At 46.6% G+C, this 19,424-nt stretch overlaps 3 protein-coding genes and 1 pseudogene across 6 annotated transcripts; 2 read left to right on the plus strand and 2 right to left on the minus strand.

Annotated features, from left to right (window-relative positions):
- Positions 1–79: 79 nt before the first annotated feature.
- Positions 80–9,964, minus strand: LOC131266434 (SRSF protein kinase 3). Of its 3 annotated transcripts, none has more exons than XM_058268953.1 (3): positions 9,830–9,964; positions 4,739–8,608; positions 80–3,807 (listed from the first exon to the last, which is right to left on the minus strand). In XM_058268953.1, the coding sequence occupies exon 2, from the start codon at positions 7,813–7,815 to the stop codon at positions 5,476–5,478; it is 2,340 nt and encodes a 779-aa protein (XP_058124936.1). In that variant the 5' UTR covers positions 7,816–8,608; positions 9,830–9,964; the 3' UTR covers positions 80–3,807; positions 4,739–5,475. The 3 variants fall into 3 exon arrangements, with proteins under 3 accessions (XP_058124936.1, XP_058124937.1, XP_058124938.1); XM_058268954.1 differs by having other exon boundaries at positions 4,739–7,941; positions 9,830–9,962; XM_058268955.1 differs by lacking the exon at positions 9,830–9,964 and adding an exon at positions 8,739–9,277.
- Positions 9,965–10,634: 670 nt separating this feature from the next.
- On the plus strand, positions 10,635–13,437 carry LOC131267803 (DNA replication factor Cdt1). Of its 2 annotated transcripts, XM_058270767.1 has the most exons (3): positions 10,638–10,880; positions 11,001–11,626; positions 11,700–13,437. In XM_058270767.1, the coding sequence occupies exons 1-3, from the start codon at positions 10,797–10,799 to the stop codon at positions 13,108–13,110; spliced, it is 2,121 nt and encodes a 706-aa protein (XP_058126750.1). In that variant the 5' UTR covers positions 10,638–10,796; the 3' UTR covers positions 13,111–13,437. The 2 variants fall into 2 exon arrangements, with proteins under 2 accessions (XP_058126749.1, XP_058126750.1); XM_058270766.1 differs by having other exon boundaries at positions 10,635–11,626.
- A 389-nt stretch (positions 13,438–13,826) lies between these two features.
- LOC131264877 (proton-coupled folate transporter-like) lies at positions 13,827–15,714 on the minus strand. The gene is made up of 3 exons (XM_058267144.1): positions 15,510–15,714; positions 14,107–15,355; positions 13,827–14,036 (listed from the first exon to the last, which is right to left on the minus strand). The coding sequence occupies exons 1-3, from the start codon at positions 15,712–15,714 to the stop codon at positions 13,955–13,957; spliced, it is 1,536 nt and encodes a 511-aa protein (XP_058123127.1). The 3' UTR covers positions 13,827–13,954.
- Positions 15,715–16,536: 822 nt separating this feature from the next.
- On the plus strand, positions 16,537–19,303 carry LOC131264878 (proton-coupled folate transporter-like; annotated as a pseudogene).
- Positions 19,304–19,424: the final 121 nt, after the last annotated feature.

The following is a 19,424-nucleotide window of genomic DNA, read 5'->3' on the forward strand; positions in this document are numbered from 1 at the left end:
TTGCTGTGTAGTTGTACACTGTACTACCGTTTGTGTGTTTTGTGTATTGAGATGCATATGGTTCGTTCCTTACACTACATTCTAGTTATTGTTGGTCTACAAAATGATACAATGTTGTATTTTCATTTTTTTTTTGTTATTCTCCTGTCCCATATTCCGGATTCTAAGATACCGTCATCGCGATCACCCAGCTTTCTTTTTCGTGTTTTCAATTTTGTCTATCCCCGTGCTGTCACCTTTTTCCGCATCGGAACTACATTTCTTTCCTTCCTCAGTTCCTACCTCCAACTACTTTGATTCTCCTTATTGTTAATTTGTTTAGGAGTTATCTTATTGTTTCTCATCTGTATCGTTCAAATTTTCTTTAATTGCCATTTTCTTAACCCAGAAGAAATAGATTGCGCACACGTTCGCACGTTATGTCGTACGTTATCCAAAACAACCTCCAATCATTTTGCTTTTATTGAGTTCAATATATAGTACATCTATTGCATAATGTTACTGCATAATTGTGTAGCATTTCACATTAACCTCGCCTTTGTCGGGCTTCGTCGCCTAGTACAGCATAATACCTAAAGGACATACCTTCACTTCCCGCTGGACCGTTCAACATTGAAGAAGGTCTCGTGGCACATCCAGTTCAGTTTTTACTTTTTGGTTGCACATTCACTTGGGGCTGTTTGTTGCTGTGTAATTGTAACTTTCCAACGGTGAAAACAAGGAGGTTTGTAAATGAGAAACGATTGTGAGTATGGACGTCGTGTACATGTCGTGTGGGGAGGGAAGGGCTTTTCCGAGTTTTTTTTTTCGAATTACTCGATATTTTGGTTCATTGGCATGGGGCCAGGCTTAGGAGGGGATGGTCAGCGCGTAAGATGGGTTGTGATAATGCGATAAATACATTCGATAAGCAATTAGAACTACAATGTACAGCCCCTATCATCATATAAAAAAAGGAGTACAACAACCCCTTTTATATTCCTAGCAATGATCAATTGGTTCTCTTCGAAGGCAGCAGTTGCTTGTTTTTTGACCTAATGCCCACCTCCTTCCTCCAGGGATACTCCAGTCCCTCTTTTGCATGCGTGTGTCTTCCACTGTGAAAAGGATTCTGACCATTCACAGTGCGAGAATTTTTCGATTTAGTCCTTGTCAGTAATATGGAAATAAAAACATTCATGTACGTGCACAGTACACTGCAGAGCTATTTATCATATTGAATTCCACTAGTTTCTACAGTTCAATAAATAAACCGTTAATCAGCCAACGGCAAACGAAACAACGCAAAACTGGGAAATCCTTTAACACCGTTCGCTGTGCATCTTTTCTAACAAGCTCTCTGTGTGTCTCTCTCACTCTCTCACTCGGGATCGGGATGATGCGGGCCACGCTAGCAAACATCCATGGGGCGAAGGAAGGAGCATGAACGTATATGCTACAAGGGGCTTATTGTTCGAGCCTAACAAATTCCTCATCAGCAACGAAACACAACAGTTTCTGATGGTCACTTTCTACGCGATTCGATTTACTGTACAATAACCACTGATATACACACTCTCCTCTTTATCTTTCATTGCTCGTTTATCCCACCCACTTCATTCCTATGAGTTTTGTCTAGATGTATATAAGTAAATGATTATCTGCCTACATACAAACGCTAACCGCTAACGTATCAACTAACGAGAATTCATCACCGTTGCGTACAGCTTCTTAATCTGTAGCCGCCCGCGTATTCCGACGAACCTTCAAGCGTGCCAACCCCTTCCGCCCACTCTATAGCTTCCTCCTCCCTATTATCGGAGTCACTTTTCTTGTAGAAGTTGTTATTTTTATATTGTATAAACCATTCCAGAGACTACCGCCGGCGGTTGGTTGCTGTTGGCGTAACATTTTATCAACCTGCTTCTTGCTATATATTTTAAACTTTAATTCCTGTGCTCTAGCAGAGATGATTATGTATGTGTTCCTATAAACTGTGTGTTCAAGCCGAAAGCGTCCCGATGACAAATGGAAATGGATGTTGCAGGCTGCTGAAGAGATAGTACTTGCCAAGGTGTATATGGGGTTGGAGCTACTTCATTTGCAATTTGATGCAAACATTATCGTTAGAAAGGAAGTATCAATGCAGACGTTTGTGCCCCTGCCGTATCGCTACGCTGTTCGGAAAAAAAGTCTTCAAGTGATGTGGATCCATGGTTCCGTTTTTCTTTGTCCCTTAACGTCACGTACAAAGAATTTTCCTGTTTAAAATCACCCAGTAAGATTGGCGGAGAGGATCACGCCAATCTTCCACGAGAGACGGAAACCAGGAAGCAAGTTTCCCCATCTGTTGTATTTTCGCTATCTAGGCTAGATGTTGCTCGCTACTTCCGGGTTTGCTATATTTTCCCTTGATTCACTCGACTTTTTGCTCGTAATCTAATCTGGCTTCGTATCAGAAATCTCGCTCAATAGGATGCACACACAAACACACTCGGTGCTGTTTTAATGCATTGCATTGTGAAAGTCGCTAATACTACCCTCCTTGACCAGCAGAGACTATACAACCTGTGACAGTATGACACTCTATCACGCGTCCCGATACAAGACAAGTGATTCCACGAGAGGTATGGAAGATTGACGATTGATTACTATCGGATTCTATGGTGGTTAGACTGACGGGATGCACTTTTGGTACCCCTTTTTTTGTTTTATATTTCTTTGCTTGTCTAGGAACACACCACGGTGAGGTATGGATCGTATTGAAAAAGAAAACGAATCAAAGACACAAACACGTGTTTGGGGGCACTTTTTTCTTGCTACCATTTCTTTTGGCATTTCTTCCCATTTTCATGCGAAAACCGACCACCCTGTCGCATTGAGATCATCGCATTCGTGCCCAAAGCCAACCTTTGAGAACCCTCTCCATAAGGGCGACCTTACTACTTTCCTGCGGACGGAACCGGCACGGTACTTTCGCGGCACGTGTAGCAATCCAACATACGAATATAGTGTACACGGTTAGTAGATTGGCCATCTCAGACACTCCCAGCATGGTTAGTGTTTGCAAAATTTGCGTATGTAAAACGGTATAAAATCTATGCCAATCCCAAATGGTTGTTGGCAACAGCTCCGCGTGTGCATAGGAAGGTTGGTTGGTTGGTTCCGTGTTACTGGGATGTGTGTGTGTGTGTGTGGCTTGGTGTATCCGTGGTAGAAGAAAAAAAAAGTGCAAATGGCACAACAGTCGAGAATTTCACCACTTTTCTCTCTGGATGCGACTGACTGTACCAACTCTTTTTCGCATCAGCTCACAATAGACCATTTTTTTGCATCACTCTGAACCTAAGAAGTTTTCTTTTAACAAATATTTTAGGACAGTATATTCCGGAGCTTTCATAAGTGGGAGGTACAATAACGATAAAGATTAAGATCCTACTTCCTACGAACGGTTGTATTCCTGTTTCATTGTTGCCTAATATCCGTTTAAAAATGTGTTTACCTGATTCCTGGTTCGTAAATTAATATTTCAATAATTCCTTATTCGTTTTTCAAAAGGTTATTTCCAACGTTTCCCTTGGCCATCCCTCCTGTCTGGCCGGTTGCGGTTGTCTTGCTCACGTTCCAACGTTCGCGGAGGAATCCATATTGTGGCCAAGATGATTGCTGGCTGATGGTGAGATGTTCATACTCTTTGCTTCTCTGCCCAGCGACGGCCACTTTTAAGGAAGCCAGCGCTGTTGCATCAAAATCCAAACTGTAGGTTGAAGGTTCGCTAATCGAGGGCACACACGGCACATTGATGTTTTCGTTTTTTTAATCTATTTCCTGTGAAATCAAACGCAAGTTAGAAAAATGTTTCGCGTTTTACATTTACTTAGCATTCTACAAAAAAAGGAACTCAAGGATAATAACACAAAACAGCATGCAAATACACGACAGTCGTTAAATGCATTTGTATATACTAAAAGAGTATGATGATTCTGCACACAAACAAACAATTAAAACAAATCTTCAAATTCATTAATTCAATGCAAAAAGTCTTTCGGATTCATAAATCTGAATTTGAATAAACCAATTCCAAGTGTAATTACTAAAAATGATGCGTAGATGAATAATTCTTTATCGTGTGATTTGATCCATTATGTTATTCAAAATAAATGTTGAAGGTGCGAGATATCTGTTATACTCAAATCGTAAGTAAAAACAACCTAGTAATCGAAGTATTTCTAGCAATCTGAATGATTATTTGCGTTTTAAAAATTCATTAATCTTTTAATGAGAGATTCATGAATCGCAAAGATTTGTTAAGTGATGAAGTGTTGAGAAAAAGCTGCGTAGAAACTCTCTTTTTTTGTCGCATGATTCACGCCAATGAAAGAATCATGGAGATTAGGAAAAGATCCATGAGAAATTCATAGATTCATTATGATTTCGAAAGATTCATCAACGTTTGAAGATTCGATTTCCAAAAGATTGATGAATCCATCTGAATCTTAGGGTAAATATTCACTTGCATGAATAAAGACAAAAGATTCATAAGGCACAACACTAACAAACACAAGGGTGATGTGGCCACTTTTTTTAGGGATGTTTTCCTTTCCAAAATTCCGATTAAATTTTGGCCATATCGAAAAAAAGGTTTTCAAATTTTTTAAATCATTAGTTTTGCCTTGTTTATCCAAATTGGAGTTATGTGAATAAAATTATGATGAAATAAAATATAATAGTTTTAAAAAATAGCTAAGAATGCACTTACCATGTATTGTTCTATCTTGTAAAGCTGATCGTTTGGTGTGGGGATATATTTCCTACACAAACCTTCATTATTCCTCAGGATCTATTTAACAGTTATTAGTTTACAGCTTCTCTATTGCGTACACATTTCCAATTCCAGTTTGCCAGCTACACTTGAGAGCACATATCCAATCTCCTGCCTCAAGACCTACGCAAGGTGCACTGTTTCCGTCTACTGAGCATGTGTGCACCAGTGAATTCCACCTCATGCGCCGGGAACACTATAAATTACATCCACTCTCGGGCATTTGCATTCTTTTTGCGTTCTTTCTTCGTGTGTGCTTCAACGCAAAACAAAACAGAAAAAAACAATCGGTTTCTTTTCCAGCTACCAAACCAACAAACCGACTCCGACCGACATTTCCACACAGCTTAGGCTCCGTCGTTTGGCTTCAGTCAACGTGATTTGCCCCTCAATTGATTAGTGTTTGCATCGCTTCCGTTGCTTTTCCGTAAAAGGCTAGAGCTTTCATAGGCTACAGCTTAACATATATTTCTACAATTCACCGAAACGCATCGCACCGTCACTTCCTCAGAGCCCATCATCAACAAGAAACACTCCCGGAGAGGTTGCCTTCCAGCCACACAACTCCTCTTTCCCACACACGCACATTATTATTTCATTGTAACATACTTGAGTTCAGCCGGGCACGATCACAACCCACAACATGATTCGCCAGCAAGGGCCTCCTCCTCACATCAATGCCGTAGCCAGGAGTGCTGAAGACAGTCGGCGGCGGTGGCACGCGTCCGCGGATCGTAGTCCAGCATCGGCTTGAGGAAGTCGCTGAATTCATAAGCATCGGCCACCGGCCACTCGTACTTCTCAATCAGCACGTCGACCAGGCCCCATGGCTTCAGGCCGGTGATGTTCTTCAGCAGGCCCTTGGAGTTGAACGCATGGCTCGAGTTTTTGCCGGACAACGCGATCCGTTTCGGGATTGGTCCGAGCAGCTCGATGATGTGCGCGATGTGGTCGTCGTCCCGGCAGTAGTCGTTGCCCGAGTACGGCTCGAACAGGTAGTCGCCGGTGGCCAGCTCGAACGCCATGCACGCCGTACTCCAGATGTCGGCGGACGTGTCGTAGCCGGCACCGATGATGACCTCCAGCGAGCGGTATTGGCGCGTCTGGATGTCCTCGGTAAAGTGCTTGTCCACCCAGCACGCGTTGCCCAGGTCCGCTATCTTCACGTCGATGTCGCACACCTCGAACGCCGGGTCCTTGCATTCCTTCACCGAGGAGAGAATCTTCCGCACCGATTCGCTGATGTCGAGCTTCGAGGCGGACGTGACCGAGTTGGCACAGGAGGAGGAAGGTTTCTCCGGGGACTTGCAGTCGTCCGGTGAACCGGCACCGTCGCCGCTGCACTTTATGTCACCCGCCTGCGTACCTTCTCCTTCTCCTCCGCCATGGTCCTCGTTGTTGTTCGAGGAAGTCGCCTCGCTGACCGATGGACTGGAAAGGGTCGATGCGTTCGGCGTCAAGGTTGGCCGATCTTCCTCGCCCGACGACGATGATCCACCACCGCCGGCACCAAGGCCTTCGGATCCACCACCTGCAGTTCCATTCAGTAACAATCGCGTCGTTTCGGACATTTGTTTCCCCGTCGTCGTTGTCAAGTCGGTCGACGACTTTTCCGTAGTGACACTCTCTGTTCGACCCTTGCCGTCTCTCGTGAGTCCATCACCACTGCCACCCCCGATTTTTAGCTGCTCCGGGCTGGTGGCTTCTGTGGTTCCGTTCTCCAGTGCGCCGAACTCGAGCTGCTGGATGTGCTCCATCTGCTGCCGGATCAGCTCCGTCTGCAGTTTCGCTTTCTTCTTCATCTTCTTTTTCCTCGCCTTGCTCATGTTCGTGCTGACCGGTTGCTCCTGGAACTGAGGCGGTGCGGCCGAGATGAGGGAAATCGGCAGCTTGCAGCCCATCGCGTGCATCTCCGTCGCTTCGCAGGCCAGCTTTCGAACGTAGCTTTCGTTGACGCACACCAGCACGTTCTCCGGCTTGATGTCGGTGTGGATGATCTTACACTTGGTATGCAGATAGTCCAACCCCTCAAGCACCTGCCGGATGATGGACTTGACGTTAGCAAGCGGAATCCCGCGGTAGTTCGACTTCATGATCAGCTTCAGTAGATTGTGACCGAGCACCTCGAACACCATGCAGATGTGCGTACCGTTGACGCCCGTTATCCGAAAGTCGTTGAGTAGCTGCACCACCTTGCTTCGTTTCGGGTCGGTCGGGTCCGCGTTCAGGATCGACTTGAGGATGTGAATCTCGTCCTTCGCCGTGTCGCTGAAGTGCTGCGCCGACTTGACGATCTTCAGCGCCACGTACCGCTTCTCCTCCAGGTCCCAGCTGAGCCACACCGTCGAGAAATGGCCCCAACCGAGCTTCCTTATTACGTGGTAGCGCTGCAGAAACAAATCGCCCAACTTCACGGGATGATAACCGCCACGGCAGTAGTCATCACGGCACTCCTGCTCTTCCTCCTCGCTCGTGTACCCATCAGCGTCCCGGTCGTCGCCAGCGTCGTCGTCATCGCGATCCCGGTCGCGGTCCCGGTCCCGGTCCCGATCGCCACGGTCCCGATCTTGCTCAATCGTTTCGTTCGATGAGCTCGTCGTGCGGTCCACCGAATGGACCGGTTTGGCCGCCCCGACCGCACCCTTCCGAACGTCTGACGCACGATGCTGCTGCTGCTGCTGCTGCTGCTGCTGCATCAACACACCACCAACACCGTCCGGCGCACTCGCTCCGAGCATCATGCCGTCATGCTCGTCGTCCTCGCGGCCGCCGACTGCACCGGCGCTCACGAAGGCACCACCGCCACTGACCGCCGTCGTTGTAGCCGACTGGTGATTGCTACCTCCACCTCCACCTCCTCCGATGCTGTTGCCGCTGTTCTGCGCGGCTGCCTGCGCCGCCGCCGCCACTGCTGCCGCCGCTTGCTGCTTCGCCTTCTTCTTAGCCGTCTTATGCCGTTTCTTTTTCGCCTGTATCGTCAGTACGTGTCGGTTCGTATCGGCTTTTGTGTTCATTGCTTTTGCTGCTCGCCCTCTCTACCGGAAACACTTCTGCACCGCCTGCTTCTACTGCTTTCTGTTGTTGCTGCTGCTGCTTCTGCTGTTGCTGCTACTATTGCTGCTGTTGCTGCTGTTTCGGACCTGTCAAAAACACCGTATTATTGCTCCTGCTTATTCTAGCGCACAAAGGACAAGGTAATCCTTCTGACCAACACAAAGCAAGCGCGAGTTGCACGTGAAACACGAGACCGAAACACTAAATAAACGGTTTCTTCCTTTTCTCTGTCAGACTACCGCGCGCACTCGCGATAAAAACGTCGGTTTACCACCACACAACACACGCACACACACACACTGCAAAACGTTGGTCCACTGTTGTTGCTGGCACTGCTGTTCTTTGTTGTTTATTGTTGCTTCTGTTTTATCTATGCTGATCCTTCTTTTTCCTTCCGCCGTTTTCCTCCAAGCAGTTGTACCGATTTGATGGCGATTTTTCTCCCAATCCGCCCCACACACACACACACTTTTTACGCACTGCTTCAAACAATAATCCCAACTAGGATCCTGGATCCTGTTGTTGGTGTCAAAGCCGTGATGGTCCCAGCTTATGCAACTATCGCCACCTTTCGCAGTTGTTGTAGCATGACGATGGGTGTTTCTGCGTTTTGTTTCAATTCACACCAGAACACAGTCGTATTACAGAAGATACGGACGATTGGTCTTTTGACACATCGATTCCGCAATAACACAACATAAGCACTATGGACGAACGGCGGTGGAAGAACGAGGGAAACTAAAATCGGACAAACTAAAAAAGGAATAGGTAATGAAAATGAAAACCCTTTGTGACTTGAGAGCTTCTGCTCGGCGTAACAGCCTCTTGGAATGCGTTCGATCTTAATGGCTTAAAAAACTGGGTAAAAGGTTACTGCGATTACTAAGCTATGCGGTATGCCGTGCAACTAAGCAATTGCGGCCTACTGGGGAGGAAAACCCCCTAAATCAATTGCTGCGGATAAGAACGAAGGGCGCACACCGTGGCGGAACTGCTGCTGGTGCCGTCGGCCGTTCACCACCGTCGCCGTGGTCCGTATCTGCTGCTTCCGCTTTTGCTTTTCGTACAGAATTCATCCGGAACGTTCTGCTCCTTCGGTTGCGAAAATTTTTGACAATTCTCAAGCCGTACAGCCGATTCTCACACTCTTACTCGCGCGCACTGCGTTCCTTCTTCTCTTTCTCTCTCACTCTCTTTCTCGACCTGGTCGGCTCAGGCAATTTTTATCTTTTTTTCAGCTTGAATGCGCAGCACGAGAAGAAGCAGCTGCCAGTGGTTGCTTGATTCACAGTTTTTTACGTACTCGAGGAATGGAATCCTATCGCCTTTTCATCAAATGTCGCAGAATCCTAGTGACGTTGTTTGTTCGCACGACTAACTTAACACTTATCAAGCTTGATGTTTATTTTTAAACACAGCCCACAGTATGATCGATTTTTACATCAATTACCCACGAGAATTCGGCCCACGGCCGTTTTTCTTGTCCAACGTGTGTCGAGCCACTTGTTCGATTAAGGTCGCTAGTGTGTGGGAAACACCACACTTGTCGAGGATTGCAATTTCCCGATCACACTTCCTCTGGAGGAGGTGGTATAGCAATTTGCGGAGCGGAAGCGAGCCAACGCGCTTGTTCACAATCTAGTCACACGCACCACACACGCGCTTGGTGTAAATTGGCAGGAACCGTGGAAATCCAGCAAACACACCTGTAATTGCTACTCTCCGAACGCCCAACAGTCTCAGATGATGTATGTCCTGGACAATAAATGTTATTTGCTTCCTTTTTACCAGCTTTTTGATCGCTTTTGGAAGATCTGATAGATACTGCTTGTAGTCAATCGAAGCTTCTTCCTCTAATCGCCTCTTTGTTGCAGCGAACCATCAACTACCATTGCTACGGGAAACGGCGACGCCTGATTGAGCAGATCTCTTTGCCAGGGAACCGTTTATTTTTACACTCTTTGAAACTCGTACCTTGACGGAGGGTTGCCAAATACTCGCACTATCGTAATCTTCTTCCTCGACGGCACCTTCCTGCGTGCTGCTTGCGAATATTTCACGATTTTTAACCGCTCACAGTCTACCTTGTTGCCGCTACAATTAATGCTGTTTTACATCAATACGAACTTCCGAAGAAGGCTGACAGCTTAATTCTCAAGACCTAATCCGTTTATACAGCACAGTTGTACACTATGGAAGCTGTCAGACGGAAACGTCGTCGTGCTGAGTAGGCGATGTTTTATGCTACACGAAAATCCAACGAAAGACAGGTTTTTTGGGCTTAAAATCAATACAAGAGCCTGAACATACGTTAAAAGATGGTTTAATATATGCAGTAAAAACCAACAAACTTATTGTACTCATTTAAATTACTTTGTTATCACACAAATAACGGGACATTCGAAATCTCTCGAAATGTCGTAAACTACCAGTTTGCTCGGACGGAACAACGCTACGAGGAAGTACATAAAAGATTTTTCGATATTCAGCCGGTCCACTGAGCTACAATTTAATTAATAAGCCTCATAACTCGAAGAGAAAACCTCACAGAATAGAATATCGGTACGAAACTGCTTCGCCTTGAAGGCGAATGTTGATACAGTGCATTCGGTAGCTCCTGAACCCATTTGTATAAACGAAGGCAGAAAAGCGTAAACAAACATTTATTCTTTTCATCGACTGCTTCGCTTCGGCTTTTCATCGAGTCTATGTTGAGGAATGCAATTCTGTGCATCGTCCTCGACAGTTTCAAAATTGGAGGGAAAACCGCGAGTTCAACTGACAGTCCGCGCTTTGCAGACACCATTACAATTGATAGCGGAGGTTTTTGGTGACGCTTAGCTTTTTCACCGAGTGACAGGAAGTTTTTCATTAGATTTCCGGTTCTTATCATCGCGTGTGGTGTTTATTTCTGATCTAATTTTACCCTCAAAGCTGCAAGATGTCGCAGCCAACGGTGGCGTCGTACTTTAACACCCGAAAACGAGCAGCATTAGACAACCTAGGTGGTGCTGGTAGGCAAAAGGTACTGGTATTGGATAGCCCTTCAGTAGAAACCATTGGAAACTTGACGAACAGTTCGCTGAACTCGGATCACGAAGGACTTCGCTTCGTACTAGCTAACACACCCAACTTTACTTTGAAGAACGTCGATGGCAACGGAAGCAGCAACGGTGCCAGCTCACCGGATCCGGCTGAGCTGGGGCGTCGCATCACCAGAGCATCGCGGGCCATTAAACGCATCGGTCCTGTCGAGCTGGATGAGAAAACCAAAGCCCTACTGTCCACCGTCCAGCCGAAACTCGTTTCGTTCGTCAAAAAGGGCAATTTGTCACCGCAGAAGCGTCACCATGATGCACCAAGTCCCGTCAAGCGTCCTATTGTGCCAGCGAAAAAAGCCAGCACACCGCAAAAAGAGGCGGTACCAGTTTCTTCGACGGCGGCAGCCTCTCCAGCCAGAGCAGAATTTTCCCCTCGTACTAATGCACAAAATGTGGAAAAGGCAGGCCCGAGCAAAGCTAACGTCTCGAGAGCACCACAGCTGGGCAAGGACAAAGATTCGCTTTCCTTGGAAGAAATTCGTTCCAAGCTGCTTAATCACCCGCGTCTGACGGAATTAAAAACCAAACTAAACAAAATTCAGAGCACAAAGGACTCATTGAAGCGATTGGAGGAGGAATGTCTGCAAGAACCGACCACGCCGCCAAGTCCGGGCACGGCCCTTAAAAATCTCCAGAAATTTACCACCCTCGACGTGGAAGTATTGGTGAGGTAGGATTTAAACCCAAACATTCAGTTGTCCTTCTTCCTTTTATTAATTATCTTTTGTTTGTCATCTCCCCAGCCCAAAGAAGCAGCACACGTCTCCGACGCCGATCCTACGCACACCTACCAAGAGCAGTTCGGCTTCCCCGTCCAATAATGTTACTCCCAAGCGGCTGTCGAACCTAATGAGCCCAATTAAGAGTTCCTCAACTGCCACGCCCGTTACGGATGGTAGTCCGAAGAAATTGCCCGCCTATCAGCGCTTCCAGGCCTTGACGGTGGAAGGAACACCCTCCTTACAGTTGCCCTACAAGTATCGTTCGCTGCTGGAGCTATTTAAATGCATCGACACTGTCTGCGCAATGTTCCACAACCGCAAGGAGCAAATTACCTTTAAAAAGCTTAAGCCAGCCGTGCAGCGGATGGCAAGGAAAAACTTTTTTGAGTCGCATCTCGCACAAATCCACCACCTCTTCCCCGAGGCGTTTCTGCTGAGCCAGGAAATGACAAAGAACTACGGTTCGGCTACCAAACACGAAACCTATCAGCTGGTCATTCGGCCCAATGTAAAAGAGAAACCACAAAAAACACCAAAAGAAGCTGAAGACGACTTCCTTGCAACGCTAAAGAACCATGCCATGGATCCGCAGGTGATGACGGAGCGCTACCAACGATTCCATCGTCTGCTACTAGAGAAAGTCCAGGATGCCCATCAGGTGTTCCTGTTGAGCTGTAACCCACCAATAAAAATCAACCGGGAACAGGTACGACGTTGGCACGTCGATTTCAACTTGGAGCAATGCCCTGAAATCGAACAGGCGGTGCTTCCGCAGGCACCAAACGTGGAACGATTTTCCTCCGCCAAGGATGTGCTTTCGACGGCGAGAAACCTTTTCAACTGTAGCACAACCATGGAACGTGCGCTAGAGCGACTGGAGGAAAGGAAACGTCAAGCGTCAGCTGCGGCCACAAGTGTGGCGACACAATCGATTGGCAATGGTGCGGAAGATAAGAAGCCAGAAACCACCAAACTAGCGGTCGGCACAGCATCCAGTGGGGACGATCAATCCGCCAACGAGATGCTCGCGAACGCACTGAAAAATGTCCCGAAAGCGCTGCTGGAAAGGATTCGCGCCAAACAGGCAGCCAAAGCGCTAGACCAAATGACAAGGCGACCGTCGCAGGACAAAGAAGCCATGAAGTACAGTCGTCTGCCGGAAATTGCTCGTCATTTGCGTAACGTGTTTGTTACCGAGCGCAAGAACGTGTTGCCGCTGGAGACGCCGTTGGTGAAAATCGAAAATAGTTACAGAGGAAAATTGACCCTGCAGGAGCTGGAGGAACACGTCAGAATGATTGCCCAACTCGTGCCGTCTTGGCTAACGCTGCCGGAAGTTCGGAAGGTGAAGTACGCCAAAGTAGCTAAAGACGTCGACCTGGCCAAGGTAATTAGCATTCTCGAGCAGAAAGCCAACGAAGCGGTGCAGTAGATTATGTTAACGGATTGAAGACGTTTTTTACTCGCTGCCGATGTACGTACAGTCGTTACCACTCCTTGCCATGAACTTCGGGTATTGCGCCGTCGAACCGTTGTTTGAGCAAACTCGCAACATTTCCCAGGAAAGAACAAGTCGCAAACGCTGAGCGAGTTTGCTCCTACAACAAACTAGCAGCTTAATAGCCGAAGATCATGGCACGAACGGAGTGGGAATGACTGTATTTGAAGCAATTGTTTTATTCGGATTATTTTTTACGGACCTAGTTTTCTTCATTATCAATATCTGTTTCGTGGTTTAGCAATTTTTTTACATTTCAACTATTTTCGTACATCAGAATGATGTTATACACTCCTCTTCCGACAAATTAGTGGAAAACTCCACTCCTATTACCTCACATTCTATATGTAAGATTTCCATTGATTCATTTAATCATCATTTTTCTTGGCTGTTTTCTGGTCACCAGTTGATTTTTGTGTGTTTTTAGGACAATGTGTTTAAATAAATGAATAAATAAATGATTCATAAATGTAAGTGACCTCTTGAGACTTGTAGAGTAAACGATACTGAAAGAAAGGTCAGGTCGGTAGTTTGTTTTTTATCAAGTTAGATCAAGTGGTTTTTTATTACGTTAAAAAAACTTATCGTATATCGTTCATTTTTTTCAAGCAGTTGATGGTAACAGTGGAATGTTGGGATGATGGTTCGCCATGCCATAAGGCTGAAGTAATCAACCATTACAGGTCTAATTTACTTCTGATACAACGTATCTAACCCTTGCTTGGATGACTAGGAACATTGGCGACACATGGGCACGTCTTAACGAAAGCCACGCGTCTCACGTTATGATTTCACTATCTTGCGTACACAGTGGATCCGTTCGAGTCTTCGTGCGTTTGCGCAGCAGTATCGCAATGATTCTGGTTCAGAAAAAAGAATAGCGCATTAGTTGTTGCTACCCCGCCGCCGCAGCGCGACCTAACTACTTACCCAACGAAAATGACGTTGACGGAAAAGATTCCCGAGGCAACGAAGTTGAACACCTGCGGCGCTGTCTCTACTGTGCTATTGTAGATGAACGTAAACAGTGGCGCCGAGGCCAACGACACGGTATTCGTCATGGCCATCGCTATCGAGTAGAACTTGGCGATCTCGTTCGATGGGATGATGGCGGAGCAGATGGCCATTAGGGCCGCACCTTCCGTTGCTTTCAATGGAGTCACGCCGGTGGCGAGGAACAGTTCCCAGCCCTGCCGAGCGAGTCCCTTGATGAGGGCATCGAGCGCATAGTTAATCACGGAGAGTAACGCAAGCCACACATCCGGAAGCTTGAGCAGCGTTTTCAGCACCGATATACCGATTACATTGCCCGCCACAACCGAAAGCAACTCAACGGCCTGCCAGATGGTAAAGTCCTGTATGGTCCAGCCAAACCGGCGACGTGTGTAGAGGAAGAAGACCGTGCCCCCGCCAGCCCCCAGCACCGTCACCACGCCGATGGTGATCGTTAGCCATACGATGCCGCGATCGTAGGATGATCGTTTCTTGAAGAACATCTTCACCAGATCACCCAGGTGGCTGAGGCGAAAGATGTCGCGCACCTGCCGGTGCACCATGCTGGCGTCCGGTTTGATACTGTCTTCCAATAAGCAATGCAGGAAAGCACTGCTCGCCGCCACTGCACCGGCCGACAGGAAAAACATCGTAGGGACATTAGTCAGCTCCAGGATGAAGCTGCTGGAAAGTAGTCCCACGAAAGCGCCGAGCATAATGCATGCCTGTAAAATACCAATCCGCACCGTTCGGTTGCTTTCGGTGGTAATGTCGGTGAGATAGCTGAAGATTGCCGCCATCAGGACGGTGTTCCCGCCAAGGACCGCGGCCGGTATGTGCGCCACCACGTAGCACCAAGGATCGACGAGATAGTGGCGCGCCAATAGGGACAGTATGCCGATCATGCCGTACGTTGTAATAAAGCCAACAGAGGGCACGATCATTGCCGGTTTGCGGCCAAACTTGTCCGACCACGGGCCCATGAAGAGTGCACATATGGCGGGTAGAACGGAAGTTAGGATAGTGTTTACCATACCGATCTTCGCTGCGTACGGTTGCACGATCGTTTCCAGATTGGCGACCTCGGTGGAGTTGCTCTTGGTGCCGAGCTGTGCACAAAGTGTCCGATCGTACCCGAGCGTAACGACGCATGACTGATAGATGATTTGGTCTGCCAGAACAACGCCTATTGTGATGGAAACAATGAGAGTAACAGAAGTAGAAGAAAAAAAAAGTTTAACATGCCGAATTAGGTAAGTCACATGTTCACCCTTTCTTTTGGGATCATCTCTCGTAGACGCTATCTAGCGTCTTCTAGCAAAGTATAAACTAGACCATACCTGATACGCTTAGGCCAAAGCAGAGCAAGACAAGAATTGGCTCGAATGTGCAATATTGATCGGACGAGGTACCGGGTACGCGCGTTCCTGGTGATACTGATGTTGTCGCCGCCATAGGAGAATCTCGTGGACCTGCCAGCAGTGGTGTGTCTTCATCACTGCAGTGGATTTGCTCCGAGCTGAACCTTCGGGTATCAGCATTCATCGTGGCCTAATCCTCTATCCGTACACAATCTATCCACCTCTCGCTCACTGTTGCGCTACCTCTTTTTCAGATAGAAGCTGTTTAACTAAATCCACAACGCAAATAAACCTTCGTTCCCCGCCAGTTCTCACGTTGACTATGATGAACACCTTTTATCGCACAGCAGTCCTTATCTATGGCGTGACGGGCCAAATTTGAAATCGTCGCACTGACACCTATACAATATGAATAGGATGAATCACACAACAGATTAATTCTGTTGTTTTTGATGACCGGAAGATGGTCCACGTTAGATACCACTGAATAACCACGGTACCACAGTAGGGTTCTTGGCGACCCTTTGGTTCTGAGCTAGCGTAAACTATAGTTTACTATAGTTTCTATAATAAAAATAAAAACAACGATTTATTAACTGCTTACAACTAAAACAAATTAAAAACATACCTTGCTGATTCTTATCGCTATCGCAAACTACATCACCCGGGTGCCTCCGTGTTTGGTGAAATAATCCTAGCGTCGGTTGAGTAGAAGATTGTTGCCGGAAGCACAATGGCTGTCTCCGTCTGTTGATAGCGAACGGTTAGTGGCGTAGGTACTAGGCTCTAGCGAGACACTCTAGACCCGATCAGGTCGCCGTCTCAATCCGTTCTGTGGCATCGAGTCATAATGTGTCCGAGTCTCAATCTGCTAGCCCTTCGGACGAAATGGACGGAACAAACCAATACGCCAAACGTGAGGAAAACACACCGCTATCCCATTGATAGCAATCGATAGACACCTGGCCGTTCGGCGTGGTGTGGTGTAAGCGCGGTATGATTCACGATGGCAATAGGACGGAGGGCAGGTTGGTGTATGCAATTATACCCAATTACTAAAGGGGGGTGGAATGCTGCAACGGGCATCATCTCTTTGTGTTGTACCATCGGGTTGCCACCAAGTAGTTTGGTGGGAACTGGTACAAATTAAGTCCCCTGTTGTATTGGGTGGGGGAGGGGGGCGGCGGGAGGGCATCGGCGTGCTACACGTCATTGTTTCTCGATCGCCCTCATCCCTTATCTCGAGGCAGTGTCGTGGAATAAGGCGTTGCATTATTATGGCCAACGGTAGCGTAATTCTCCTTTGCATCTTGTTACTCTGTAAATATTTTCACTTTCCTCTCGCTCTGCAAAGATGCGAGCACGTGCGCGTACCACATTGATACTGCATCCTTATTCTAGCTGCAAGTTCGAATCTCATTCTTATGAAGGGTACAACTTACCCTACCGTGGAGTCCTACCTACCACCACAACCCAAGTGAAACAGTTTGGTATGATTGGCGTGTGGACACGAAACCTCAAAATCGGCACTGCTGCGCAATCTAATCGTTTCTGCAATAAACAATTAATTTAAAAAAGTGGGCCTGAAATTAGAAAAAGGAATAAAACAAATTAAAAAATAATCATAACACAACATGTCGAAAATTTGGACACAAGGGTCAAGTCGGATCACCAAAAAAAAAAAAAAAAAAAAAAATCCCCAGGTAATCATGAACCTGTTACACTCGACCTAGAACACCGTTGCATTATCAATAAAACAGACAAAACCATTCGTCCGTTGCTGTTGGGAACGTTTTTGATAACGTATTCTCCTGAAAGAAGACCACACGGAGCAGGAACAGATGATTCGTGGTACTTGAAAGCGATCAGTGGTACCGCGATCATCATGGAAGAAGGACGTTCCGATAGTGTGTACTCCAGTGGCGAAGAGGATCTGTTTGCCAAGCAGAACCTGCAGCGACTGCGAAATGCAGCTCGATGGCGCGAGCAGGCCCAGTACATTAGTTTCGAACCAGCACTGCTTCTTTTCTGCTTCGCCATGAGTGTGTCCGGTGAGATTTCTTCGGAATGTGGCAAGTGTGTGGATTTATCGATGAAAAAGAATTGTCCTTGTCTGGTGATTTTACAGAGGTCATCCTAGCAAATCATATCATCTTGCAGACTTGCATCGTAGAAGGTTTCGACACTACCGCCTGCCTGTTACTGAACTCAAATTCAAACTCCTCAGAGCGTATTGCGATCGAAACAAAGGTGCAACCAATAGCAGCCAATGTGACGATGGTGATCGTGATCATCAAATCGGTGGTTCCGGTATTGGGAGCACTGTTACTCGGTGCCTGGTCTGATCGATACGGCAGAAAACCGGCCATGCTGGTTGCCAGTGGCGGTAAGTACTAGAGTATGAGCGGATCAGTTCCATGCAAAACGTGGCATGCGTTAACCAGTAACAACTGGATGCGAGCGATTTTATTTTATCCTTCTTTTTACCTTTTTTTAAATATAAAAACATGGGTTGTTCCTATCTATTTCAGGTGTACTTTGTTCCTTTTTCCTGCTAACGCTACTAGCCTTCCTATCAATGCAGGTCGCCGTTAGTCCGTGGTACTATACTGCCGCTTATCTTCCCTTTGCCCTTCTCGGGGGTATGACCGTGATAACTGCGGCGGCGTTCAGCTACCTGTCGGATGTAACGAATGAGCAAAATCGTACCACGCGCATGGGCTTCATGGAGGCGGCCATGATGGCTGGAGCCCTACTAGGATTTCTGTCCAGTAGCTACATCCTTGAGTGGTGCAACGTAGCTATCACCTTCCTAATATCGACTGCACTGATCGCTCTGGCGATCGCCTACGTGGTCTTCTTTACAGAAGATAGCATCATTCTGAGCAGCAACACCAGTACCGGGGAAAAAGTACGCGACCTGCTATCCTGTGAGCGAGTGCGTGAAATATCGAGCACCTTTTTCATGCGTCGGTCAGGATATGTGAGGGAAATCTTGTGGGCGATCGTACTGCTGACGGCACTGACGGAGGTGGCGGGAGGTACTGGGGGTATATTCTACATGTACACGAGGATGAAGTTTTCGTGGGATTTAAAACAATTTACCTACTTCCAATTCACGGACGTGTTTATCATTATCCTGGGAAACGTGATCGGGATACCCATATTGAAACAGGTGAGAAATGACCACCTTTTGAGTTCGTGCGGTTGTATTAACATAAAAAAATATATTTATAGGTTCTACACTGCTCGGACACAACCGTGGCGCTGCTATCGATCGCCAGCTACATAATTGATTCGCTGATCATTGGATTTGCCAGTAGTGGGTGGATGCTGTATCTAGCCATATCGGTCACAATTCTGAAGGGAACGGACGGGGCGGCTCTCATGACCATATGCTCTACGATACTTCCTGCTGGTGATATGGCTAAGTTTTTCACGATGGCCCTCTCACTCACTGCTGTCGTCCCCCTCGTATCGTCCCCGCTCTTTACGTACATCTACAGCAGTACCATTGAGACCGCGCCGGAAATATTTAACTTTGTGTCCGGAGGCATATACGGACTAGGACTGGTGTTGATGTTGTAAGTATTTTTTACAAGGTTTCTTTTTCTCCATTCCATCGTAGATTAATTGAAACTGAAATGATTTTTTTTTTAATATTTCAGCGTCATATCCAAACTGGTTAACCGATTCTCTCAACCGGAATTGCTGTTATAATTTTGATTTTTGCTGTTTGCAACCGACAAGTTATCAACGTTTGGTTATTCCGGTAATTTTGTTCAATCTTTTTAAAAAATATTTTATGATTCTATCTTGAATCACATGTTACATTTAATTTATTTTCGTTCTGATTTTTTGTAATAATTTTACTTATTTGATGTTAAAATTACT

The sequence above is a fragment of the Anopheles coustani genome, chromosome 2, assembly GCF_943734705.1.
Source record: "Anopheles coustani chromosome 2, idAnoCousDA_361_x.2, whole genome shotgun sequence".
Lineage (NCBI taxonomy): Eukaryota > Metazoa > Arthropoda > Insecta > Diptera > Culicidae > Anopheles > Anopheles coustani.

Bases quoted from the DNA above. Each gene is read 5' to 3' on its own strand.
- LOC131264877 (XM_058267144.1), bottom strand. From the start codon at position 15,714: ATGAATGCTGATACCCGAAGGTTCAGCTCGGAGCAAATCCACTGCAGT. The intron at 15,356-15,509 runs GTATGGTCTAGT...CCATCACAATAG, and splicing joins CTTTGGCCTAAGCGTATCAG to GCGTTGTTCTGGCAGACCAA. The intron at 14,037-14,106 runs GTAAGTAGTTAG...TTTCTGAACCAG, and splicing joins GTCAACGTCATTTTCGTTGG to AATCATTGCGATACTGCTGC.
- LOC131267803 (XM_058270766.1), top strand. From the start codon at position 10,797: ATGTCGCAGCCAACGGTGGCGTCGTACTTTAACACCCGAAAACGAGCA. The intron at 11,627-11,699 runs GTAGGATTTAAA...TCATCTCCCCAG, and splicing joins GACGTGGAAGTATTGGTGAG to CCCAAAGAAGCAGCACACGT.
- LOC131266434 (XM_058268953.1), bottom strand. From the start codon at position 7,815: ATGAACACAAAAGCCGATACGAACCGACACGTACTGACGATACAGGCG.